At 41.0% G+C, this 27,904-nt stretch overlaps 1 protein-coding gene across 1 annotated transcript in view; it reads right to left on the bottom strand.

Annotated features, from left to right (window-relative positions):
• LOC109911010 (DNA topoisomerase I, mitochondrial-like) overlaps nucleotides 1-27,904 on the bottom strand; it is a 105,951-nt gene that overhangs the window by 18,658 nt on the left and 59,389 nt on the right. The window contains exons 10-16 of the mRNA XM_020510244.2: nucleotides 24,813-24,971; nucleotides 23,263-23,378; nucleotides 15,969-16,090; nucleotides 12,682-12,804; nucleotides 7,773-7,960; nucleotides 6,504-6,648; nucleotides 3,096-3,239 (exon numbers count right to left, since the gene is read on the bottom strand). Coding sequence (XP_020365833.2) covers nucleotides 3,096-3,239; nucleotides 6,504-6,648; nucleotides 7,773-7,960; nucleotides 12,682-12,804; nucleotides 15,969-16,090; nucleotides 23,263-23,378; nucleotides 24,813-24,971 — 997 coding nt within the window. The remainder of the gene's footprint in view (nucleotides 1-3,095; nucleotides 3,240-6,503; nucleotides 6,649-7,772; nucleotides 7,961-12,681; nucleotides 12,805-15,968; nucleotides 16,091-23,262; nucleotides 23,379-24,812; nucleotides 24,972-27,904) is intronic.

Here is a 27,904-nt window from a genome sequence, read left to right as displayed (position 1 = left end):
GATGCTGCCTGGCCTGCTGTGTTCCTCCAGCTCCACACTGTTATCTGACTCCAGCATCGGCACTCCTTCATCAAGGGAAGGGTTGTGCCACACAACTGTGTTAGAATTTAATGAAAAGATAATGAACAAGTTAGACAGAGAACAGCCAGTGGATGTGATCTATTTGGATTTCCGGAAGCCTGTGACAAGATGCCCCACAGGAAGCTCCTAAATAAGAAAACAGCCCATGTGTCACAGGCAAGATACTGGCAATGGATAGAGGACTATCTGATTGGCAGAAGGCAGACAGTGAAGGTTAAGGGGTCTTTTACAGGATGGCAGCCTGTGATTTGTGGAATTTTTCAAGGGTCAGTGTTGGGACCACAACTATTCATGTTATACGTTAACAATCTAGGCCAAAGAAGAACAAGTAGTGTTGAGGAGGCAGGGAGGCTGCAAAAGGACTGGATCAAACGAGGAGAGCGGGTAAAGAAGTGGTAAATGGAATACAACGTAGGAAAATGTGAGTGGTAGGAAGAATAGAGATGTAGTCTATTTTCCAAATGGGGAAAGGCTTTGAAAATCTGAGGCATAAAGGGACTTGACAGTCCTAATTCAGGATTCTCTTAAGGCAAACATGCAGGTTCAGCTGGCAGTTAAGAAGGAAGTTGGCAATGTTGGCATGCATTGTGAGATGGCTACAAAACAACAGCAGGAATGTTCTGCTGAGACTGTCTATGGCTCTGATCAGACCACATTTGCAATACTATGAGCAGTTTTGAGTCCCATATCCAAGGAAGGATATGCAGGAGTTGGAGAGGGTCCAGATGAGATTTACAATAATGATCCTGGGGATGAAGGGTTTGTCATATAGAACCGTTGAAATGATACAGCACAGATAGGGGCCATTTGGTCTTGAGGTTCATGACATCCTCAACACCGTGATGCTCCACAGTGAGTCCTCCCTCAGCTCCAGTTTTCTAAAGCAGTTAGCCAGTTATTGCAGCTGGCACACGTAGACATCAGTGACACTGAAAACATCCCTTATTTCCCACATTGTGCAACATGAGGACACCACACATCTGAGGTCATGACTTCTCTCTAGATGAAGCCAGTTTTCAGAGAATTTAATTAACTAGGGACCTTCCCTGTTTCAAACACCTATTATAATCAAAAGTCCCTCCCTTTATTTAAGCTAACATATTATACTTTAAAAACTGTACAGGAAATTCTGCGGATATCACCTACCAATTGGCTAGTTCCATTGGGCCCATATCACTTTTAAAACTGTCCAGATGAGATCGAGTGTGATGCTCAATCTTTCAGCTTCACCTAATTCCCTGTTTACACCTAATTTCAAAAGCACTCTCATTTAGCTAAAAAGCACTAACGTTCCCTCCTTTTTAAAAGGCCCCAAAAACAAATGTTTTGGAATTGGATCAGACTAGTTAAGCAGCTTCACCGAAGAGTGACTCAGCCGACTCCTGTTTCAGAAATGTGACTAAAACTACACCCAATATAACAGCGCATCTTTTAGTTACTAGATTAAAGAACTAATTTAGTTTGAAGATTAGCCCAGAAATTAAGTTTAATTACCAATTACCCCTTAAAACTCTATTTTCACCCAGCTGCCAAGTGGGGATTCTAGGATTGTCCTCAATGGAGGAGGAATTTGATTGAAAACTTATAGGAGACTGAGAAGCCTGGACAAAGTAGATCTGGAAAAGATGTTTCCACTAGTACCAGAGACCAGGACCAGAGGACACATCCTCAGGGGGGAGGGAACAGCCTTCAGAACCGAGATGAGGAGAAATAGCTTCAGACAGAGGGTGGTGACTTTGTGGAACTCATTGCTGCAGAAGGCTGTGGAGGCCAGATCATTGAATGTATTTAAGATGGAGATAGATAGGTTCTTGATTAGTAAGGGGATCAAAAGGCTGTCAGGAGAGAACAAAAGAATGGGATTGAGAAACATATCAGCCACGATCAAATGGCAGAGCAAACTCAATGGGGTGATTGCCTCATTCTGCTCCTATATCTTATGGAGATAACACTTTCTGATGCCAAAATGTCTGTAATGTTCTTAGTTCAATAATTAATCTGAAATTATCTTTCCCACAATCAAAGATCAATTTGTTTGCTTTCTTCTCCTTTTCAAAACAAGCTGCTGTACCAAATTAAATTTTTAACTTCAGCTCACAGTTCCAAAATTGAGAAAACTAAAAAAAATTTGATGGTCTCAACATCTCAAAAAAGTTCAAGTTAGTCAGTCACAGATCTGTACAGCATGCAAACAGACAAATGCTGACCAGATATCCTAAAAAAACTAGTTCCATTTGCCAGCTTTTGGCCCATAACCCTGTAAACCCTTTCTATTCACATACCTATCCAGATGCCTTTTAAATGTTGTAGAGAAAATGATTTGCCTTAAGCAAACTTATCCTGATTTTCTTTGATTAGCTGTGCCTCTCCAAAAAGGCAATCTATTTTAATCCAGATAATGGTACTCTCGACATTCTCAGCATTGATGTTGAGCAGACCTCCTGCTTTCTCCTTTTCCCCCCCTTTCTATGGTGAAAGTTTAGCGAACCCTCCAATTTTATGGCACTGCCCTGTATCCACATCACCTGGAATGGATGCCGGTATTAGCCAATAACTCTGCCAGGATGTACACGATTTAGACATTCATTTAGCAAGTTTTAGCAACGCTATTCTTCTTAGTATGGCTTTTTAAATAAGTTCACTCACAGGATGTGGGCATTACTGGCTAGGCCAGCATTTATTGACCATCCCTAGTTATCCTTGAGAAGGACCTTTTGATTACGATCTTGTCTATACATCCTTTTTTCTCTTTAAGTGCATCCTCGTGAAGACTGATGCCATGTACTCAAACCCTCTGCCTTTATCAGAAGATAGTTTTTTGGGTACTCAATAAACCTCAACATCCCCCTTGCTAATTACTTACACTTGTACGTTGTACATTCTTGGCATTTTGGTGGAATTCAAACCTATGTCTCCTAACACAGCACTAGCCTCTGTCTCTGGTCTACTACACTACTGTCTCTCCCTACCTTAAAACAGTGTAAAGAAAATGCAATATTATAAAAATATCGTACCTTGTCAATGAAATATAGTGCCACTGCTCGTTGCCGTGTTTTCATTTCCCTTGATTTCCAGTCTACATGATATTGATTCCTGATTGCATCGATTTTTTCTTTCAGGCGCCGAGCGACTTCATACTTCTGCCAGTCCTTCTCACCCTGTGAGTATTAATAGACATAAATACAAAGTCCATTCTGTTCATCAATTAATTGTTCGATACATCATTTCATTGTATTCCAGAGTAAAAGAAAATGAGCTCAGAGCACGTCATCCTCCATAATTCAATGAGGGTTGTGGAACAAAAACAAAAAGCAATTCTCAAACTGAATCTCAAATTGGACTGGAAATAGCTAATCGAAGTCATAATTCTGTAAGAATATTACAAATCAGAATGCCTAAGCCATACGCATGAGGGGGATAGCCATTTTTGAGGCTGTCAATAGATTCCTGCTTTAAAACATGCGGGTTTAAGGAATCATCAAGCTTAGATTTGACGCTCCTTGGTCAAAAGCCTTATAAATAGTTTAGATTCACACAAAAAGGTTATTACCTGCACAAATCAATCCCATTCTCCATCAATTATGAATCAGTCCCTATAGAAGATACTTGGTAGCACCCATTGCCCTCAAACTGTATGACTACTTCACTTCCCAACATGTTAATTATGAGGGGAGAAAAGAATTGAAAAGCTGAACAGAGGAGGATAGAAGTGCAGTTTGATTTCACAAAAAAAAAATCTGTCAAAGGATGGGGAGGAAAATGTGACTATAATAATTTTGCAGTTCCTAAACTTCAATTTTTTTTTTTTTTTTTAAAACGATTGAACTAGTGAAGATAACATTTTTGCTTTAAAATCTGTGACTTAAAACACCTTTAAGTTTTCAAAGTCATTTTCAGTTGGACAATACACTGAACCATCCCAAAGAATTGAATTGGGCTATCTAGGCAATCAATCACAAAGGGAGACATTTGAAATTTGGTCAAAACAATGAGTTCTAAAAAAAAATGTATGAATTTAAAGGTTCTGACAACACAAAAGACATGAAATGATCTTAATGAAATTAAGTCATTTGCATGGTGGAAGTCATTTGAAGTGAACAAACCAGCCTTTTGCTTAAGCAATAAAAAGACACAGAATCCCTAGAGCAAAAAGGAAAACTTAAGTACAAGTCCAGACACAACCACTGATCTAGTGATGAAGAAACATTTCAAGCTCTCAAAACTGCCGAGTCCACCCACGTACATCAAAATAAGAGGAGTCCTTCAGCATACTCTACCAGTACAAGGCTAATCCAATTATTCCACATTACCACCTAGCCCGCGTAAGTTTGCTCATCAACAATCGACTTCCTCTGCCTCAAATATATTCAAGGACCTTGCTTCCAATGCTTTGAGGAAGAGGATTCTAAAGAGTAATGACTCATAGGGAGAAAAAAAAAAATTCACCTCAGACTGAAACATGAAGTCTTATTTTAAAGGGACTCCTAGTTCTCGATTCTCTCAAGAGGAAACATCCTTTACACATGGACCATATTAAGACTCCTTAGAATGTTTTATGCTTCAAAACAATTTGCTCCTTACTCTACTGAACTCCAACAGATTCAGGACCAGGAGCAATGGCCTAGTGGCATCATCACTAGAGAATTAATCCAGAGGCACAGGGGACTCAGGTTCGAATCCCAGCATGTCAAAATGGTGGAGTTTGGATTCAATAAAAATCTGGAATTAAGAGTTTAATGACAACCATGAGACCATTGCCATTTGTCAGGAAAATCTGATTCAATAACGTCCTTTTAGGGAAGGTAACTGCATTCTTCCCTGGGCTGATCTGCATGTGATTCCAGAATCCACAGCAATATGGTTAAGTATTAACTATCCTGGGCAATTTGAGCTGGACAATAACAGATGGCCTAGCCAGCGACAGCTACATCCAATGAATTAAAAAAAATCCTAGCCTGTCTACCCTTTCCTTATAGGCAGACCAATCATTGCTGGGTATTCGTCCAGCGAACATTTTCTGATCTCCAACATCCATGGTGCTCTCATTTTATTTGACTGTTTTCAGATATTGGCTTACTCTTATCACAAAACCGTATGAAGTTTTCTCTCTGATATTTATTTACCTTAGTCTGAAAAACAGCAAATATTGTTCCATGGATGAGAAACATCAATTATGGAGATTGGGAAGGTTGGGACGGTTCTCAGTGGGGAGAAACAAAGAGGAGATATGATGCAAGTTTTAAAAATCATAACAGGCATGAATAGAGTAGATAGGGAGAAACTGTTCCTGCTTGTAAGAAGGATTGAGAACAAAGAAGCACAAATTTAAAGTGATTTGCAAATGTAGTGAGGGAAAACATTTTCATGAGTGGTTTCTGGAATGCACTACCTGAAAGTGAGGTAAAGTTATGAGGCTATCAAGAGGGCATTAGGTGATTATTTGAATAAAAACAAGGTGCAAAGGTAGGTGGATAAAGCAGGAGAACAGGAACGTTATAATGTTCATTGGAGAGATGAAGCTGACACAAATGAGCTGAATGGCCTCCTTCTGAACGGTAACAATTCCGTAATACTGAACTTTGCTTCTAATGACAGTTCTTAATAAGGCAACAGGAATTTCTAAGCACCCCATGGTAAGATAAATTCTCCTATACTTGTTATTCTGTGTCCTTTAGTCATTAACACCACCCTACCTATTCATCATACTACAAATTTTCAATCTGGTCCCAAACCACAAGACAGATTAAGTAAACAGTAGTTGGGTTTTTAAAATTAATTTACAGGATGAGGGTGTCACTGCCTAGGCCAGCATTTATTACCCATTGACAATTGCCCACAGGGCAGTTAAGAGTGAAGCGCATTGCTGTGGGTCTGGAGTCACAAGTAGACCAGACCAGGTCAGGATGACAGGTTTCCTCCGTAAAAGGAACAAAATCAAAGTTGCTGGGAATGCTCAGCAGGTCTGGCAGCATCTGTGAACGAAAAAACAGAGTTAACATTTCAAATCTGGTGATCCTTCCTCAGAACTGAAAGGCCTAAAGGCCATTAGTGAACCAGATGAGGTTTTCTGACAAGCTACTAAACTCGTTTTTGAAAGCCTTGGAGATAGTAAAGAACTGCGGATGCTGGAGTCAGAGACACACAGAATGGAGCTGGAGGAACACAGCAGGCCAGGCAGAATCAGTGGAGTAGGAAAGCTGATGTTTCTTTCCTGCTCCTCTGATGCTGCCTGCCCTGCTGTGTTCCTCCAGCTCCATATTGTGTTGTTTTTGAAAACCTCCTTGTGTCAGGAAAGCAAGATGAAGGGAAACGATTCTACGCATTTCTGGTCAAGAAAGAACAAGTTAAAGAACAAGATAGAGCAATAAATCTTGTGCCTCTTACATCAAGAAGAAACTGACAGACACTCACGGAATACAGACCTTAAGTTTTGAGCTTGGATTGAGCATGACGTACTTAAGTAACCCCTGAACATTTTCTGTCCATGATGCCAACCAGGTCACTTTATTATCAAACCGTACTTCCTTCCAATGGTGATTTTCTGGAGGTTTTGGAACATTGGAATCTCTGAATAAGACAAGATTATTTTATAACAACAGTCAAAAAAGACACGTTGAACAAGTTAGACTATCTCAAATTAAATGAGCTAAGACCGACAATGAAAACTCAGCAAACCAGTTACTATGCAAAAGTGACAGTTAACCTCCTGCAACGTAAATTGGAATTATGGGCAGAAGGTCCTTTTTACATTTGCTCCGTCACTCGATAAGATAATGGCTGATCAGACTGCGGTCTCAAATCCACTTTCCTGTCATAGCCAATAACCCTTGACTATCAAAAATCAAACTCAGTTTTAAATAAATTCAGTAACATTCCCTTTGTTTCTCTTTGCAGTAGAGAACTCCACATGACTAAAAAAAAATTCTCATGTCTTAAAAAAGAAAACACAATTTTTAAATTTTATTTACAACATATCCTGAGTTAAGATGTTTTAAAGTTTGCTGCAAATAATAGTTTAATACCAGGTTACTTTGACACTGAACTATAAAACCATTATCTCAGAAGCATGGATGCACTATGTATGTAACCACTGGTTCAGACAACGCTCATGAACCCAGCATTTAAAGATATTGGGAACCAGTCTGTCCTAAGCTGCATTGAAATCCAGCTTCAAATTGCCCTGTAACCCCTATCGGAAGCTTTGCAATTTGATTCCATATTCACTTTGGCAATGACATTAAACTAATGTGCAACAATTAGACTTGATCGTACTCTTTATAATTAACATTTTGGGAGCACATGGTCAGTTGAGTTACCTTAATAGAAGGAGAGAGAAGGAAACAAGAAAAGAAAACTAGAGACTATAAATATGTCATTACATCAAGCTGAGCTAAAAGTAAACCAGAATGAAGCAATGCAACCCAGTCCCAGAGTCCACCAATTCCCAAAGTTTTTCTTTTAAATCACTATAAGCAGGTGACCAAGGTTAGGTTTTGCTTCAGCAGGAAGGTTCTCGATTATTGTTAAATATAAGCAGTTAGCCCAAGAAAAATCAAACTCAAAACATACTGGGGAAATTATTACTATTGGGAAGAAGAAAATGTGGCAGATTTATGAGGGAACCTAAAGGATAGAAACCAGATCTGTTTGCTCTTGATATTTTATCTCATACATCATGTGCACTTGTTTACCTGCTGCAATTGATAATGACATCTTCAGGCATGATCCTTTTCTTTAGTTTTCCCATCTTTGGATGGTCGCCACGTCCACGAAACAGCCCTGGAGGCTCAATCTTGAAGTTTGCAATTCTTTCCCGATGGCCATCCATTATACAGTAGCCATACATCTCAGTAATTGCATCTTGTTCTAATTTTAGTTTCTGCAGGAAAAGACGGAATTTTACTAGATAGTTCCAAGTTCCAAACACCTATTTTCTTCCATTCCCGTGAGTATATGGATACACAGGCGGCTCAGAGTTTCTGTTATGTATGTTGGAGTCAAGACAACAAGTATTTCCAGAGTATTTGGTTGTGGGCGTGTCTGGACTCAAAAGTTACCATTTCAAGTAAGGCAGTATTCACAGCAAAGACCCTGGACATTTTTCCCTTTTATAGTCCTGGATTGTACAGATTAATTGTAGTTTCCCTATTGCAGCAAGGCTATAGGAGCCTTGTGCTTGATTGTAATTTTCTAATGAATTTTTAGATTTGAATTAATGAAGTGATGACTTTATTTTCTGCTTTGTCGCCTTCATTGATATACCATAAATTTGGTCTGCTTTCCTTCATCAGGTATCATACAGGTCTACAGCACAGAAAACAGCCCTTCTTCTATCGACTCTGCACCAGTCAAAAAAAAATCTAAATATACTTATCCCATTGCCAAGTTTGCATTTGCAGCGCAAGTCTACACCCGTATATTTCTTAAATGTTATGAAGGTTGTTGCATATTTCACTCTTGCAAGCAGCGAGTTCCAGATTCCCACCACACATCCGCTCAATCTCCTGCTCCATACCTTAACTTATGCCACCTGGTCATTGTTCACTCCATCAAGGAAAACAATTTATTTGTTAGCTATCCTATGGCCCAGCATAATTTTATACATTTCGAACATCTACTTAGCCTCCTCTGTTCCAAGGAGGACAAGCCCAGTCTATCTAATATCTCTTCATAACAAACTCTCCAGCCCAGTCAACATCCTAGTAAATTTCTGCAATCACATCCCTTCAATGATGTTGATTCCAGAAGTGCACACAATACTCTACTTGTTGCCAAATCAACCTTTTCTACATAGCCTGCCTGCCCTTAAATTCTACCCTTCAGCTAATAATGACAAGTATCTCACATGCCTTTTTAACCACTTTATTTACCTGTCCTGCTACCTTAAGGAACCAGTGAACATTGAATAGAATCCCTACAGTGGGGAAACAGGCCACTTGCTTATCAAATCCACACCAACCCTCTGAATAGCATCCCACCCACACCCTACCCCATCCCTGTAAAGCTGCATTTCCCATGGCTAACCCACCTAGCCTGCACATCCCCGAACACTACGGGCAATTTAGCATGGCCACTCCACATAACCTACACATCTTCTGACATGGGAGAAACTCTGAGTACCTGAAGAAAACCCACGCAGACACAGGGAGAATGTGCAAACTTCGTACAGACAGACAGTCACCAGAGGCTGGATTTGAACCGGGGTCCCTGTCTCTGAGGCAGCAGTAGTGCTGCAAAAGAGATGAACTTCAGAAGGGAGGCAAGAATGACTGCTTGGAATTTCAAGGCAGCCTTGACCAAATATGGCATCAAGTATCCCCAATGAGAATAGGTATAAAAGGCTCTCAGCTGCAGTTCTAATGACACTCAAGAGGCTCGACACAATCCCAGAACAAAGTAGCCACCTAATCTGAACACCATCCACTGATGCACAGTAGCAGCAGCAGCCTATACAATCTACACAATGAACTGGAACAACTCTAGATTCCTTTGACAGCACCTTCCAACCCATGATCTCCATCATCTCGAAGGTCAAAAGCAGATGCATCTGAACACCAGCTACAAGTTCCACTGCAAGCCACATACCATCTTGACTTGGAACTACATCACCTTTACTATGGTGATTATCAATTGGCAATAAAATACTGTCCTAGACACAACCATGAATGAACAAAAACTAAAACTGCATTTCCACGATTACCATGGGGTTCCATTTGCTCTTAAGGAGCAACTTTAAGTCACATAATTGTGTGAGCAAGAAATTCAATCTTTTTTTCAATTCTTTCATCAAACTCAACAACATCAGTAATAACCCAGCATAAATTGAAATGTGGCTTTTGAGCTGAACAGCAATTATGGTGATAAAATGATTCTTAGACACTAAGCACTCAAAGTGAAAAAGCAGATGTATAGCTTGTTCCAGTAAACAATATTAAAAACAGATTCCCAAGAACATCCTACTGAATAATCAGTGCATAATATATTTTAATACCAACAGTCTGGTCTGGACAGACACTCAGTGATCTCATTTCTACAAACGACGACACATTCCATCAAGGTATCCCTGGCTTCCAAGCTGATCTTTCTGTAAAAGATTTCAGCTCCTCTGTGACAGGGGTAAATGGATGCTGTCTAGGGCTATTTGGTCATGACAATAACCTCCTCCATTCGTAAAATTAGATTACATGAAGGTGTTAACCCTGTGGCATCCTAAATTCCAGTCCTCTTTCTTTCTTTAAATAGTTTCAGTCCCATTTTAAGCAGTGTAAAAACCTCAAAACTCTGTATTGTTGGAAGTTTACCAGTGGAGATTATCCTCCAAATAATGTAAAATTGAGACTGCTTGATGTATGAACAAAAGACTCGGTGATCCAGTTGCCTGTTACTTCAACACACCATCCTGTTATCTGGCCAACATCTGTCACAGGCTTGCTGCAACGTTTCAGTGAAACTCAGCGTAAGCCGGAAGGATAGCACCTTATTTTCCGCTTGGGAACAATGCGGACTTCTGAAACTTTACAACTGTAGGGCTTGAGCTCTCTCATATCCTTATGACCCCCACACAGTGGGCCTTATTATAGTCTGCTATTACACACAACCCATTTTTAGCCACTAACCGTCCCCATTAATAACTATTCACCCTGCTAGCCAGATCATTATCCACTCCCTTGTCTGTCCAACTCTTCTTCTCTCCCTTTGGGCTCTATCCCCACCTATTGTTTACTCCTTCCCCACCCTATCTTCTATATATAAATCAACATTTTCCTAGCTACCATCAGTTCTGAGGAAGGGTCACTTGACTCTAAAAGTTAACTTCAATTTCTCCCCACAGATACTGCCAGACCTGCTGAGCTTTTCCAGCAATTTCTATTGTTGCACCCAGTGTTAAACAATGACTTAAAATACTTCACAACAATTTGCAGAGCAAAGATTCCTTGGATCTGCACCTCAAAGCAACCCCTAATAAACTGGTATGACATTTTGGCATTTCTTATGCCAATCATTCGCTCAGGGAAATTCCCCTCAATGGAATTGGCGAATAATATTTGACACTTGTTACAGCTTGTGATGTCAGCCTATGAAAAGAAGAGAACTGGGCTGAGAATACGCAAGTCTGACAGATTTTTAAAAACAAAGTCAATTAGATAAAAGAATGGAAAGCAGTTTCCATCTCAAACAATCTCCAAAACGAGATACTGAAATCTAACGTTTCATTTGCTGAACACTGCACATTTTTCACCAATTCTGCATTGTTTGCTGAAGTGCAGTTTACTGCACAGGTTGACAACAGCAAAAAGTAAATTAAATATTAGAAAACTCAACAGATCTGACAGCATTGGTGCAGAGAGAAAGAGTTAACATTTTGAGTCAAAGATGATTCATCTTTAGAACTGAAAGGCAGGCTGGAAAAGATGACAACTCATCATCATTGTTCTTAGGTTGTTGGCAAAGAGAACGGAGGTAATGGTGAAGATGCCCAGAGAAAAAGATAAAAGGTAATGCTAATGGTAGTGAAAGAGAGACTGAGATGAAAATTGGTTGTTACTGGTTGTGAATAGTAGAAAATAGTGATAGCTATACTGCAAAGTACCCTTGCTGGGACAAAATCCTGGAAATCTCTCCCTAACAGCACTGTGGGTCTACCTACACATGGACTGCAGTGGTTCAAGAAGGTAGCTCACTACCACCTTCTCAAGGTTGTTTATGGATAGGCAATAACATCCACCTCCCACAAGTGAATAAAAAAGAAAACCCTTAGCCATAGAAACAATGTGAATATTAACCAGCTGTGGTTATACGTTGACAAGGATGGAGCATGGGTAGTTTAGGAAGAAATGTTTATTCATTAAAATTATGTCTTGTACAATACTTGCTCTGAAATGAAGGAAATTCCAGTTTCCAAGAGGAAGCTGCCCTTTGGGTCTCATTATGCATCAAACTGCTTCAAAATTAATCCCTAAGAATACTGTGGAATTAGGAATAGGTGTCCATACAAGCTCATAACAATAGAAGCAGCCATTTCACCCAGTGCTGGATTCTGACAGAGGAATTCAAATTGATCTTACTAACATACTCTGTCCCCTTGCCTCTATCTTAAGAGTTTTCTCACAACTGATCTTTGAGTAACAATACTAGTTAGTCTTTTTTCTCTTGCTCTCTCTTCCAAGGAAAAGGTGTTATTTTGGTTTATTTCCAATCATGGCACAAGTTCCATGGAAATAAGACTTTAGTCTTTAAGATCTGGATGTTTACCACTTTTTGGCTTTTTTATTATCTTTTCAGTTTTTAAAAAAAATTCTGGTTTTATGACCAAGATAGTACCGAAGAATGGCGACTTTGTCCACTTTTCACTGTACTTGTGTATTCCTATCCTTGAGTACACGTGACAATGAAATCTAATTCCAGTTTTAACAAAGGGGCAGGTTTGTGCTTAAAATGTTATTGTGAACAGTTTGCTGGCATTCACTATCTCTACTCTCAAATAAAGGTTGATGATTTTGGTGAGCTACCAGTACCTGTTAGATTGTACTCTAGCATGCAATGACTCGAGGGGACAAGAGGTCAATTTAAAAAAGCCTTCTATTTAAAATATTTTCTCACCTGTTTCTCCTCCTTGGGCAATGCTTTCTTGGCCTCCGCTTTTTCAGTGAAGTATTGATGCAGTTGTGTGAAATCACATTTATCTAGATCAGTGATTATCGTTTTCTCTTGCTCATTCATTTCCTGCACTCAAGAGGAAGGCCGCAAATAGTGAATGGGTTAAGTTATATTAACACAGAATTTATCGCTCAGAGCGGTTCACGAACTTCCATTTTTGCTGGTATCAGAACTTATATGAAGCTGTACTTTCGCATCAAATCATTCTGCATATGGTAGTACACAAAATTAGAGCTGTCAGAGAAAAATCTGAATATTTTGATGACAATAATCTGGAAAGTCTCTCTCCAATCCTGTCGGAAAAGTAAAACTTGAACAGGAGTCCATATTGGTTGCAAACAAAACCTTTTATTTTACACATAGAACCATAGGACACTGGAGCAGAAGTAGGCCATTCAGTCCTTTGAGTCTGCTCTGATCTGATAATTCTCAAATCCAATTCTGGCCTTTTCCCCTATAACCCTTGATTCCATTACTGATTAAAATCTGTCTCTCACAACTGTGAATATACTTATAAACCTAGCCTTAACAGTCCTCTGCAGTTAAGAATTCCACAGATTCACTATGCTCAGAAGGAATTTCTCCTCAGCTTGGTCTTAAAGGTGCGGTCCCTTATTTTGACATTAAGCCGTCTTCCATAAGGGGAAACAATCTTTCCACATCTAACCCGTCAAGTCCCTGACTCGTTTGTCTTTTGCATCTTTTATAAGATGTGATCTCGGAGTCAGAAATGATCTAGCGCTTTGAAATTATGCAAAGTCATTGATCGCATAAGCAGGCAACTTATTCCGTTTGCTCAAAGGCAGAGCTAAATGTGACCTAATCCTACCTTTGCATAACATTTATGCATCATTCCAGTTCTTCTATAATCCCTCAGTAGAAATATATATTGTGTCACTACAGTCATGATCTAAGTAATATATGACAATGAATGATAGTTATCTAATTGCACAGTGGGGTGTAATTCATCTAAATAAGATGCACTTAAATTAACCTAAACAAGCTATTTTATTTGTTTTACCCTCAGCGCAAATGGAGTTAAGAACAGCACATAATTAAGAAAGTAACTAGAATTTTGATGTATATTCCAAAGGGGTTGCAGTTTAAAACCAGAGAAGTCTCGTTACATCTATACAAGGCATTGGTGAGGCTGCATCTGGAGTACTAGTCAATACAATGTGGAGCTGGAGGAACACGGCAGGTCAGGCAGCAGAGGAGCATGAAAGTCGAAGTTTCAGGTTTACACACTTCATCGGGAATAAATATGAAATGTTGACTTTCCTGCTCCTCTGATGCTGCCTGACCCGCTATGTTCCTCCAGCTCCACGCTGTATTGACTTTGACTCCAGCATCTGCAGTTCTTGCTATCTCCCTGCACCTGGGAGAACTATTCAGTAATAGTCCCAATATTTAAAAATGGATATATCAACATTGAAAAAAATTCACTAGGTTGTTTCTGGAATAAAGGGATTGAAGGCTGAACAGGTTAATCTTTATTTGTTAGAGTTTTGAAGAGTGAAGAGGGTGATTGTATTGAAACATACAAGAATCTGAGGGAGATAATTTCACTGAACAACCTCATCAATCTCTGTGGCCACCAAAGCCCGACTCTGGAATCTTCGTTTCTCTTGGTCTTCCCAAGACAAAAATACAATAGGTAGTGGCCTTTTCAAAGGAGACAGGTCTGTCAGATTAGGAAGTTTCTCGACACAACCTTCCTGTCTCCTCTACTTCTTTGCATAGACGAGTTGGAATTAGAAATTCCAACATGGCAGATGGTGAAATCTGGAATTAAAATCTAACCTAAACAGTGACCACTGTTAATTGTTTCCTATTTTGATTATGTATTATTCCCTATTATTATTTAATGAATAACCATCTTCAAAATGACATCAGCTTCATTAGATACACCAATATCATCACGCTGTGGAGAAAATCACCAATAACCTTCATTGGACCAATCAATCTAACAAGGTTTTAAAATAACCAAGTACAGCGGAGTCAAAATATTTTCAGCGATTTCCCTCTTTGAATATTCAAAGGCATCTCCACCATAATATAGACTTGAACTTTTATAAATATTGAATACACTCACTCCTCACTTAGATGGGTGCAGTTACCAACACTCATTATAAAACACCATCCAGGACAAAACAGTTCAGGAGCTAATATTCATACTCCTAACACACCACTAGCATTGCAATTTGGGTAGAATAGGTGCTAAACAAAAAAGGTTGCACTACAACAATTTCTTAATCTCAATTTGACAGCATTTCAAACCCTTCACCTTTAACACCAAAACTGTCAAATCATGAGAATGAATCTACTTATAAGGTCCCTCTAATTCATATACCATTGCTACCTTCATTACTAGGTCAAAAGGATGCTTACCCCATGCACAGAGGAAAAGAAGCGGGCCATAGCACTCTTGAACTTGTTCTACTATTCAATGAGATCACAGCTGATCAGTGACTAAACTCCACAAAGCTATCTTTTATATTATATACCTTGGTGACTTGATCAATAATACCTTAAATTATTCAATTAAACCGAAGGTTACCTAAAATTGCCATCTGCAGAAGGGAATTCCAAACTTCTGCTATCTTCACCTATCATTTATTACAGGATTATGTGCAGTGGCTTAAGAAGGCCTATTACTGTACCTACTCAAGTTAACTAGGTATGGACAATGAAAACAGCTTACAGCCTTGTCCGTATCCTAAGAATAAATGATTAAATAGAGTGCAAATTACAATTCATATTGTGGTTTATGCTGGACCAGCTCAGATTCAGTTCAGGGAGCGCTAAAATACACACAAGATGTATCAGCACTTGCAGAAATAACCACAGGTGCAAAGTGAGCTGTGCAAAGTTCTGCTCACGTTTCTAAACCTGCAGTGTTAATTCGCCTTTTCACTAATGCAACAGATTTACAGGATTTTCTGTTTTAATTTCACATATGCACTTCTTTTCTGTTGAATTACACTCATCCTGCTAAAAAGTTGATATTCAAGGAAATTGACTGCGTCATCAAATTAAGAATATGTAAATCACTTAGTCATTTCCATTTGGACTTTAAACTGCTGAACTCTCTCTCCATTCTTCTAATCTACAGTCTTTTAAAGTCCAAACTTTGCAATACCTAATTAATAATTTGTAAGTTAGTCATTGTCTTTGATTCTGCTCTTCAATTTTGGTTTTACCCTTTCTAAATTAAAAGTAACACAAACCTTCCGCCAGTCGTGAAAAAAGTTTTGCCTGAAGACATCCTTTGTAGTGTACTCATGATCCAGCATCTTAGCGTAGAAGGTAGCCACCTCTTCTGCTGCCAGGCTTAACTTCATAGGATTACCTACACAAAAACCAAATTTACCAAACAAGCTATCAAATATAGAGAGGGTAAAGAGAACCTGCAGCAAACTTAACAAATTTTAAATAAAATATTGGGCTGGCTGTGTATTTTCATCAACATCAAAATATGGAAAAGGAAAATGGAGGTTACTGTTTATAAGCTTTGCCAGCACTACAAATTGTTTTTATTTTAAGTTTTTATAACCAAATTGCTAGAAATATTCAGGAAGTCCAACTGCATCTGTGGTGTTACTGACAAAGGGTCATTATCTGGAAATGCCAATTCCTTTTCTCTCTCCCTAAATTATACCAGATTGTGGAGCATTTTAATATTTCCTGTTTCAATCTCTGATTTCCACCATCTACAGTAGTCTGTTCTTAAAAAGTTAACTTCTCTTTTCAGTTGTTGTCTTACCTCTATGCACAAATTAAGCTTCCTAACTATTTATTCGAAAAAGTAAAGGGGTAGAAATAATTACAACCTTAATCTTTTGCTTAGTGTAAAAGGTTGAGCTGAAGAAATCCTCTCATTTTGTGCTGCAACAACAGCGAGTTTACAGTTACAATCAATCCAATTCAATTGATTATTACACATTAGCTTGTGTGCTGAAATCGAAGTTAACTTCAAAACTTGTTATGAGCCGCATTATTTTTCAGAAAAAGTATAATTTAGTTCACTCTGTAAAACTTGTAAACGACCCAGGAGGACGAGATGTTAAGTCCTGCTTTGGAATAAAGCACAGTATGTAAACCAACACTCTCATCCAGTTGTGAAAGTATGTTGTACTACTGAAGTCAGAGATAGCAAGAACTGCCAATTCTGGAGTCCGAGATAACAGTGTGGAGGAGGAGCACAGCAGGCCAGGCAGCATCAGAGGAGCAGGAAAGTTGACGTTTTAGGTCGGGACCCTTCTTCAGAAATGGGGGAGGAACATCTGGATTACGAAGATACCTACTACTGAAGTGCTACATTTTAAGGTGAGAAGTTAAATGAAGCATCCCTATCTTGTTACAATCTCAGTAGATAAAAAGATAGGTGAATTCCCAGTGACCTATTTAAAGGAATCACAAAACACTATTTTAAGTTAAATCTTTCACTACAACAAACTAAATTCAACATTAACTAAACATTATTTAATAGGCAACTAATACTCTAAACTGCAGAAAAGTTATCCCTCATCAGATACTTAAAATTCCATTCAACATTCATAGATTCATTATACCACGCTCTCAGCAGAAATATACTCATTTGTAAAGTCCCAAATTCTCTCAGCATTTCACCAGACTGTCTTCTCCCTATTGCACTGGTGGAAATTTGCCAGACTACCTTTAAAAACAGTTCATGGATTAACCAGGAGGTACATTGTCTACTGAAGTCCAGGTGTGCGGCATTCAAGTCAAATGACACCAACACTAACAGGAAATCCAGATACGACCTTTGTAAGGCCATTAGAAATGCCAAGAGCCAATACCAGACTAAGCTAGAGACCCAAACTATCCACACAGACACCTGCCATTTGTGTCAAGGCCTAGATGACGTAACGGGCTACAAAGCGAGGAAAACAGAATAGCAGACAGCTAGGTATGGCAACTGCTCTGCCCAGGACCTTAAGAAACTACAAAGAGTTGATAACACAGCCCAGTCATCACACAAGCCAACCTTCCATCCACTGACTCCATCTATATTTCTCACGGCCTCAGGAAGGCAGCCAACATAATCAAAGATCCTCCCACCAGAAGATACAAATGCTTAAACAAACGAACCAACAGATTCAAGTTCGGAGATAACAAGGTGTAGAGCTGGATGAACACAGCAGGCCAAGCAGCATCAGAGGAGCAGGATTCTTCCCCACTGTTTTTGAATTTTTAATGAACCTCTCATATTTTAAATTTAATGTTGACCTCACTCTTTGTGCGCCTTCTCTGCAGCCGTAACACACTATTCCTTCCTCTGTTCTATTATCCCTTTGCATATTGTATGGTATGCCTGTACTGCATGCAAAACAAAAAAAAACTTTTCATTTTACCTAGGTACAAGTGGCAATAGTAAATCAAATCAATTCCTTGCAATCAATCCTCCCTAACATAATCTACAAGGCACCCACTGGCAACTTGTGTTTTTAAATTTCTGCAAAGGTCACCTCTTCATAATGGAAACCTGTTCTTGCCAGTGTTCTGCTTTCAAGCCCTAATTACACAGCATTTTGCATACACACTATCTTTTTGACAGCTAGATTCAGAGATCCTTGAGAAAACCTGTAAGTCTTTGCATAGTAAAGTCAGCTTCCCTGCTCTAGTTAAAACTATCACATGACCTTCCATAAAATTCAATTTTGGTACCATGTTCCAATGGCAGCTCGGTCACATACACTTAGAAACAAAAACAGAAATTGCTGGAAAGAACTCAGGTCTGGAAGCACCTATGGAGAGAAAGCAGAATTAATGTTTTTGCTCCAGTGAATCCTTCTTTAGAACTGATCGTAAAGAGGAAAAGGTTGGCATATGTGGTGAGGATCAAGTATAAATGATAGGTGGAGAAGGAGCCCAGAGAGAAAAAGGGCAGTATGGTGGCTCAGTGGTCAGCACCGCTGCCCCACAGCACCAGGGATCTGGGTTCGATTTCACCTGCAGACAATTGTGTGGTGTTTGCACATTTTCCCTGTGTCTGCATGGGTCTCCTTCGGTTTCCTCTCAGTCCAAAGATTGAGGTTAGGTGGACTGGCCATGCTAAATTGCCCATAATGTCCAGGGATGTGCATGCTAGGTGGGCCGTTAGCCATGGGAAATCCAGGGTTATTAGGGTAGGGGGGTGGGTATGGTGGGATGCTCTTCGGAGGGTCGAATACCCTGCTTCCACACTATAGAGATTCTACGAAAAACAGTTGGGCAGACAAAGAAATGGGTAAATGTCAGTCTGAGAGAATTAATTGCTTCTCAGGAGATCCATTAGTGTCTGACAACAGGTGGTTGGTGGAGATGCCCAAGTGATGACAAGGTCTGGTAAGCGGAGGCGAGGTAAGGACACAGGAGGAGGTGCTCAAGTCCTAAAATTATTGAACTCGATACTGAAACATGACGGCTGTAGGGTTCCCAACAGGAAAACGAGATGCTGTCCTTCTAGCTTACACTGAACTTCAGTACAGCACAGCAGCAAGCCCGAGACAGATGTTGGCCAGGGAATGCAGTGGTGTGTTAAGTGGCAGGCAACAGGAAGCTCAGGGTCATTTCTGCAGACATAACGTAGCTGTTCAGCAAAGTGGTCACCCAGTCTGCACTGTCTCTCCCAAACGTAGAGGGGTCTACATCCACGAGTAGCAAATACTCTAGACTAGATTGAGTGAAGTGCAGGTAAATGGCTGGATCACCTGGAAGATGTGTCTGGTGCCTTGAATAGTGAGGAGGGAGGAAGTAAACGGGCAAGTGTTGCAACTTTTGTGATTGCATGGAAAGGTGCTGTGGGAGTGGGGACCGTGTTAGGAGTGGAGGGGGAATGGGCCAAGGTGTACCACAGGGAACAATCCCTGCAGAAGGCTGACAAGAGATGTGATGGGGTGGGGAATACATTTCTGGTGATGGCATTCTGCTGGAAGTTGCAAAACCAGCAACTAATGATCCTTTGGATGTGAATGCTAGTGGGGTGGTAAGTGAAGACTGGGGGACACTAATCGCTCTTGTGGGAGGAATGAGAAGGGGTAAGGCTGAAGTGCAGAAGATAGGTTGGAGGGCCCCGTCAACCATAGTGGTAGGAAATCCTCAGTTGAGGAAAAAGCTGGATATTTCAGTGGCCCCCTTGTAGAAGATGGCATCATCAGAACAGATGCAACAGAGCCTGGGAGAATGGAAGGCTCTTTACGGGAGGCAGGGTAAGGATGTATAGTCAAAAGTAACTATGGGAGTTAGCGAGTTTGTACTTGATATTGGTAGCCAGTCTATCCCCAGAAATGGGAACAGATATTGAGCAAAGGAAGGGAGGAGTCAGAGATGGACCGAGTGAAGGTGAGAGCAGGGTGGAAATTGGAACTGAAATTGATCAACTTTTCTAATTCTTGATGAGAGGGGGAAGCAGCACCGATGACATCATTCATATCTGAAGAAAGAGTTATATATGGCCTTGACCACTTTCAGTAGTGGAGAAAATTCCACATGCTCACCACTCTCTGGCTAAAGGCATATTTCCTCAAAGGAAGAGGTCTACAACACAGAAAAAGACCCTTCAGCCCATCAAGTCTGTGTCAGTCAAAACAAACACCTAGCTACTTTAGTCCCATTTTCCAGCATTTGCCCATAGCCTTGTATGCCTTGTCATCTCAGTATCAAATGCCCTACCCTATATCCTTGGCCAACAAGTCCTGTTTTGGATTCCCTGGGCATCGGGTACATCCTTCCTGCATTTACTTGGTCCAGTCATGGTAGAATTTTATAAGTTGCTTAGAGCTCCCCATCTCATTTTTCTAAACTTCAGTGAATATAGTCTGAACGGATCCAGTCTCTATTCATACGTCAGCCCTGCTATCCCAGGAATCTGTCTGGTAAACTTTTGTTGCACTCCATCCGTAGCCAGAACATCCCTTCTCAAATAAGGAGGCTAAAACTGCAGGAGTCTCAAGGTGTCATTCACTAAGGCCCTGTACAATTTTCTGCTCCCGAACTTTAATCCTCTTGCTTTGAAGGCCAATATGCCATTTGCCTTCTTCACTGCCTGCTGCAGCTGCATGTTTTCCTATACCAATCGGTGAACGTAGTCAACCAGGTCTTGTTGCACCTCCTCCTTTCTTAACCTATCATCATCCAAATAGGAATCTGCCTTCCTGTTTTTGCTAAAGTGAATAACCTAATTTATTCATGTTATATTTCACCTTTCATACATTTGCACACAACTTGTCCAAATCACACTGAAGCATCTCTGCATCCTTTCTCTCAGACAGCTGTGTGTAACCTGCAAACCTGGAGACATTACATTTAGTTACTTCATCTAAATCATTAATACATATTGTCAATAGCTGGGGTCCAAGCACTGATTGCTGAGTTACCCCTATAGTCACTGCCTGCCACTCTGTAAAGTATCCATTTATTCCAAATCCGTTTCCTGTCTGCCTATCCGCTCTCTAACCATGACAGCACACTACTCCCAATCCCATGTGTTTAATTTTACATGCTAATCTCTTATATGGGACCTTGTTGAAAGCCATCTGAAAGTCCACATACACAACATTCTTTGGCTGTCCCTTATTAACTCTACTAGTTACATCTTCAAACATTTCCATTTGTAAAATATGATTTCCCTTTTGTAAATCAAATCCATGCTAAACATCCAATTCTGTCACTGTTTTCTCAAGTGCTTGGTTATTAAATCTTATGATCTGTATTTCTCCACTACCAATACCAGGCTAATAAGTCTACATAAGATTGTTAAGGCTGGTTGGCTCACTGAGCTGGTTTCTTCTTTCGCTGACGTTTTGTTACCATGTTGGTAACAGCCTCCGTGCAGCCTCTGATCAAGCGTCAGCATGTTTTCCCGCCTGAGCTCGGCAAGCCAACCAACCCCAACACCCACAACCCAAGCTACAAATCTACTCCAAAACCTTAAGGTCTATATAAAATTGCCTATTTTCTCTCAACTCCTTGTTTAAGTAGTGGGGTTACATTAGCTACCCTACAATCTACAGGAACTGTTCTAAAATCTGTAGAATCTTAAAAGGTGACCCTCCAATGTTGAAGATTTTTGGCCTTTAATCCCATCAATTTCCCCAACACCAGTTCCCTACTAATACTGATTTCCTTCAGTTCCACTCAAGCTATGTTCCTCGGCATCTTTGCTATGTTAACTGTCATCCTTTGTGAAGACAGAGCCAAAATATGTATTTAATTGGTCTGCCATCTCTTTTCTCCATTATATCTTCCCTTGTTTCTAACTGTACGAGACCTACATTTGTCCTACCCAGTTGTTTTCTCTTCACATATCTATAGAAGCTTTTATAATCAGTTTGTATGTTCCTTATAAGGTTACACTCCTCTCCTTCATCCGTCCTCTTAAAATCATTTTACTGAAATTTAAATTGCTCCCAATTTTCAGATTTGCTGCTTTTTTTTGGCCTATTTGTATGCCCCTTTCTTGGATCTGATGCTATTCCTAATTTTCCTGTTAGCCATAGTCAGGCCACATTTCCCATTTTAATAATTTGAGGTGCGACCTTTTGTAATGTGAAGTTACTATCCATTGTATATCTTACCAGCTCCCCTCAAATATTCATGTACTTTTATTTTAATAAAAATGACTGAGTGGATGCAACTCATTACTGGGCTCCAGGAATTTGGAAAAAAAGCATCCCCTCCTATTCGAACATTTTAACCAACACATATAGAGTTATAGAGCTGTACCGCATGGAAACAGACTCTTTGGTCCAACTTGTCCATGCTGACCAGATATCCTAAATTAAGCTAGTTCATTTGCCAGCATTTGGCCCATATCCCTCTAAACTCTTCCTATTCATATACCCATCCAGGTGCCTTTTAAATGTTGTAACAGTACCAGCCTCCACCACTTCCTCTGGTAGCTCGTTCCATACTTGCACCACCCTCTGCACAAAAAGGTTGCTCCTCAGGTCCCTGTCAAATCCTTCCCCACTTACCTTAAACCTATACCCTCTAGTTTTGGAGTCCCCAACCCCGGGGAAAAGACCTTGGCTATTCACCCTATCCATGCCCCTCTTGATTTTATAAACTTCTGTAAAGTCATCCCTCAGCCTCTGACACTCCAGGGAAAATAGCCCCAGCCTCGCTCTATAGCTCAAATTGTCCAACCCTGGCAACATCCTTGTAAATCTTTTCTGAACCCTTTCAAGTTTCACAATATCCTTCCTATAAGCAGGGAGGCCAGAACTGCACGCAGTATTCCAAAACTGGCCTGACCCACGTCCTGTACAGCCGCAACATGAGATCCCCCTAATTCTTATACTCTATGCACTGACCAATAAAGGCAAGCATACGAAAATGCCTTCTTTACTATCCTGTCTACCGGTGACTCCACTTTCAAGGAACTATGAACCTGCAATCCAAAGGTCTTAGAAATCGGTGGTCATAAGTAATGTTTGACATGCTAGAAATTGTATCTTTCTGTTGATAATTTCCAGAAACATTGGGAGAAAAAAAAAAGGTGCCAACATTAATACTCACCATCGTAATAAAAATCAATACCATCAGGAAGTGGCTCATATTCAGGTGCAAACAGTGGACCTTGGTGTTCAAGAAACATCCATTTTACACCATCCTCATAGTGTTCTTCTTCCCACCTGATGACATTGAAGGAAAAACAAAATACAGAAGAGATCAATATCAAATATTTTGCAATGACTGATACTTAAATAGAAACAAAATACTACTGCTACACATTTCATTCTTTAAATCGAAGGTATCCTTCAAGATACCAGGGCAAAGTTAGTATTTTTTGTTAATTTTTATCTAGCAAAAGGTCGCAGGAAACAATAATTTTATGCTTGCACGAAAGTGGTCAACAATTTAATCCTTATAAAATGTTGGATCATGTAACAAACCCTTCCCCAGCCATTTTACATTATCTCAAGCACTCCATCTTCACATTGTCAACAGCTCAAACTTAAAGTGGGTCATTTCCAATCTTCAGTGAGTAGTGTGTCAACAGTTTGAGGCTCTTTTGATGTTACTGCCATTCAAGCTGCTTTTTATCCTCTCATTCCCCTCCTCCTCCTCCCTCCCCACCTACCTATCCCCTATGCAGCTGGAATCAATGTCAACTGAATGGACTGTTTTTACCTTTCCTTATGGAAGCACGTTCTAGATAATAACTCTATCCTTATAAAAATGTCGTTACCTGATGGATCTCTTGCCAAATATCTTAAATCTGGTCTCTTTGCTAACTGATTCTTCTGTGGAAGAACTTTCTCACTGCGTATCCTAACAGAGAGCTCTATTTTAAGCACATTAATTCAGAATAAATCACAATGGTTACAGTACTGAAGTCTATTCAGCCCATCATGTCTGCACCAGGTCGCCAAACAACTACTGTTCTACCTTCTTCGCATAATCTTACACATTCTTCTTCGAAATAACTGCCTAACACCTTTCTGAATGCCTCGAGTGAACGTGCTTCCACCACACACTGTGGCAGCGCAGGCTAGAGCATTAGCCTTGGTTCTGTATATTAAAACTCTCAATATCTGCTTAAAAACAATCCATTCGTCTCTAGTCTTTTTAAGTTAAACATATTTACAAGCCTGGGATACAACCTTCATTCACCAGTACTCTGACCAGTTTTCTAGAGAATCCAACTTCACAACTGTTTGATAACTGATCTTGTGGAAAGTAGAATTTTGTTTAATAGGTCTACAGTGCAATTAAAAGTTGTTTTTGTTAATAGCAGGCAGTTAATTAAATCTCCAGTTTTTTTTTAAACCTTGCTTTCAAATAAGGGAATGCTGAAAACTGCTTCTAAATATCTCTTTCCAATCCATCCTACATGTCTTTAATTCCTGTCAATTAATCTCACATACAAGAAAGATAAAACCTGTGATAATATTACATCACCTCAGACGAAATAACAGAGGGTTTGAGGATTAACCAAAATGAAAAACTCAAAACATTATTAAACACAAAAATTAGTAGATCATTTCCTTTGTGAAAGCAAGTCTCCTCTTTCCATGAATTCCTACCTTATCTCAGCTTATTAAAAAATTAAGGTTGCAGCCTACCTCTTCCCTGCAAACCGTACTCCCTGAACAATAGGAACAGTGCATCTTAAAGTCCTAACAATTGAATTGCTGCGCTTAAAGTTCAAATTGTTAAAGGCTATTTTTGTCACAGTAGCCCCACATCTGAACATAACAAAACATGTGCCAGAGATGAGTTTGCTTCAAAACATGTGACACTGAAAAAGAAACTGTCCTACATGAAAGACTTGATTCACTCATTTTTACTTCACTTGAACTTTCAACCTGGTAACACTTCCTGTGGTCCTGCTACATTTCCCTTCCCACAGACAACAAACTTCTGTACGTGGGAAATGATTCACATCAGCATAATCCTCATTTAAACCCGAGTGAGATTTTCAATTTTTATTTGCAAGAGCAAAGAGAAAAGCAAATAAAGATAACAGAAAAGAGAATGGACAATCCTCACTTATTAGTGATTGTGTCAAAGTAGGAAAATAGTTTTCAACTCTATGACAACTGAGTTAAGTTGAGCATTTTTGTTCCTTTATAAATCACCTCAGACAATTTCTTGCCAAAAAAGCTAATTTGGCAGGAATTCAAGGCAATAATGTTAAATTTATTTTCTTTTTGAAGAACTGATACAAAATCAAAAGACCTTGATTAATATTTCAAAATATTAATGTTTAACAGGTCCAATGTTAGTGGCATGATTGATTCAAGTTTATCAAATCAAACTGGCTGATGGAATTTTACACCAATTTTCATCACGAGCAGAGGTGTTTTTGCAGGGATATTTTCCCAGTGTCCTGCACAATATTTATCCTTTAAATGTACAAATCTAGCCCAATAATCCCCTCAACATTTGTTTCACTTGTCTGTGGAAGACTGCTGCATGCAAATTGGCTTGGCTTGCTTTTTGGGTTTAAAACAGAACTGGCTAGAAATTAGAGACAACAAGGTGCAGGGCTGGATGAACACAGCAGGTCAAGCAGCATCACAGGAGCAGAGAGGCTGACGTTTCGGGCCTAGACCCTTCATCAGAAAAGGGGGAGGGGAAGGGGGTTTTGAAATAAATAGGGAGAGAGTGGGAGGCGGATAGAAGAGGGATAGAGGAGAGGATAGGTGGAGAGGAAACAAACAGGTCGAAGAGGCGGGGATGAGGCCAGGAAAGGTGAGTGTAGGTAGGGAGTTAGGAAGGGGATAGGTCAGTCCAGGGAGGACGGACAGGTCAAGGGGGCGGGATGGGGTTGGTCGGTAGGAGATGGAGGTGCGGCTTGAGGTGGGAGGAGGGGATAGGTGGGAGGAAGAACAGGTTAGGGAGGCAGGGACGAGTTGGACTGGTTTTGGGATGCGGTGGGGGGAGGGGAGATTTTGAAACTTGCGAAATCCACATTGATACCATTGGGCTGCAGGGTTCCCAAGCGGAATATGAGTTGCTGTTCCTGCAACCTTCGGGTGGCATCGTTGTGGCACTGCAGGAGGCCCAGGATGGACATGTCGTCTGAGGAATGGGAGGGGGAGTTGAAATGGTTCACGACTGGGAGGTGCAGTTGTTTGTTGCGAACCGAGCGTAGGTGTTCTGCAAAGCGGTCCCCGAGTCTCCGCTTGGTTTCTCCGACGTAGAGGAAGCCACACCGGGTACAGCGGATGCAGTATACCACATTGGCAGATGTGCAGGTGAACATCTGCTTGATGTGGAAAGTCTTCTTGGGGCCTGGGATGGGGGTGAGGGAGGAGGTATGGGGGCAGGTGTAGCACTTCCTGCGGTTGCTTGTGGGCTACCCGCATGGAAAAAACTCTCCCCCGCAGAACGTGCAGCCCTCCGCTCCCTCCGCTCCAATCCCAACCTCACCATAAAACCCGCGGACAAGGGAGGTGCAGTTGTAGTATGGCGCACTGACCTCTACATCGCCGAGGCCGGACGCCAACTCTCCGACACCTCCTCCTACCGCCCCCTTGATCATGACCCCACCCCTGAGCACCAAACCATCATCTCGCAAACCATCCACAACCTCATCACCTCAGGTGACCTCCCACCCACGGCCTCCAACCTCATCGTTCCCCAACCTCGCACTGCCCGCTTCTATCTCCTTCCCAAAATCCACAAACCTGAATGCCCTGGTCGACCCATTGTCTCCGCCTGCTCCTGCCCCACCGAACTGATCTCCAACTATCTCGACTCCATTTTCTCCCCCTTGGTCCAGGAACTCCCTACCTATGTCCGTGACACCACCCACGCCCTCCACCTCCTCCAGAACTTCCAATTCCCCGGTCCCCAACACCTCATCTTTACCATGGACGTCCAGTCCCTCTACACCTGCATTCCCCATGCAGATGGCCTCAAGGCCCTCCGCTTCTTCCTGTCCCGCAGGCCCGACCAGTCCCCCTCCACTGACACCCTCATCCGCTTAGCCGAACTCGTCCTCACACTCAACAACTTCTCTTTCAATTCCTCCCACTTCCTACGGACAAAGGGGGTAGCCATGGGTACCCGCATGGGCCCAAGCTACGCCTGCCTCTTTGTAGGTTACGTGGAACAATCCCTCTTCCGTACCTACACTGGCCCCAAACCCCACCTCTTCCTCCGTTACATTGATGACTGTATCGGCGCCGCCTCGTGCTCCCACGAGGAGCTCAAACAGTTCATACACTTGACTAACACCTTCCACCCCAACCTTAAGTTTACCTGGACCATCTCTAACACCTCTCTCCCCTTCCTGGACCTCTCTGTCTCCATATCGGGCAACCACCTCGCAACCGATATTCATTTCAAGCCCACCGACTCCCACAGCTACCTAGAATACTCCTCCTCCCACCCACCTTCCTGCAAAAATGCTATCCCCTATTCCCAATTCCTTCGCCTCCGCCGCATCTGCTCCCAGGATGAGGCATTCCACTCCCGTACATCTCAGTTGTCCTCGTTTTTCAAGGACCGTAACTTCCCCTCCTCGGTGGTCGAGAACGCCCTCAACCGTGTCTCCCACATCTCCCGCACCTCATCCCTCACACCCCGTCCACGCAATAAAAACCAAAAAAGAATCCCCCTCGTCCTCACGTACCACCCCACCAACCTCCGGATCCAACGCATCATCCTCCGACACTTCCGCCATCTGCAATCCGACCCCACCACC

This window comes from Rhincodon typus, chromosome 4 (genome assembly GCF_021869965.1).
Source record: "Rhincodon typus isolate 14 chromosome 4, sRhiTyp1.1, whole genome shotgun sequence".
In the NCBI taxonomy this organism is placed as follows: Eukaryota; Metazoa; Chordata; class Chondrichthyes; order Orectolobiformes; family Rhincodontidae; genus Rhincodon; species Rhincodon typus.
Note: the sequence above shows the minus strand (reverse complement) of the source record. Positions and strands in the feature narration are given on the sequence as shown.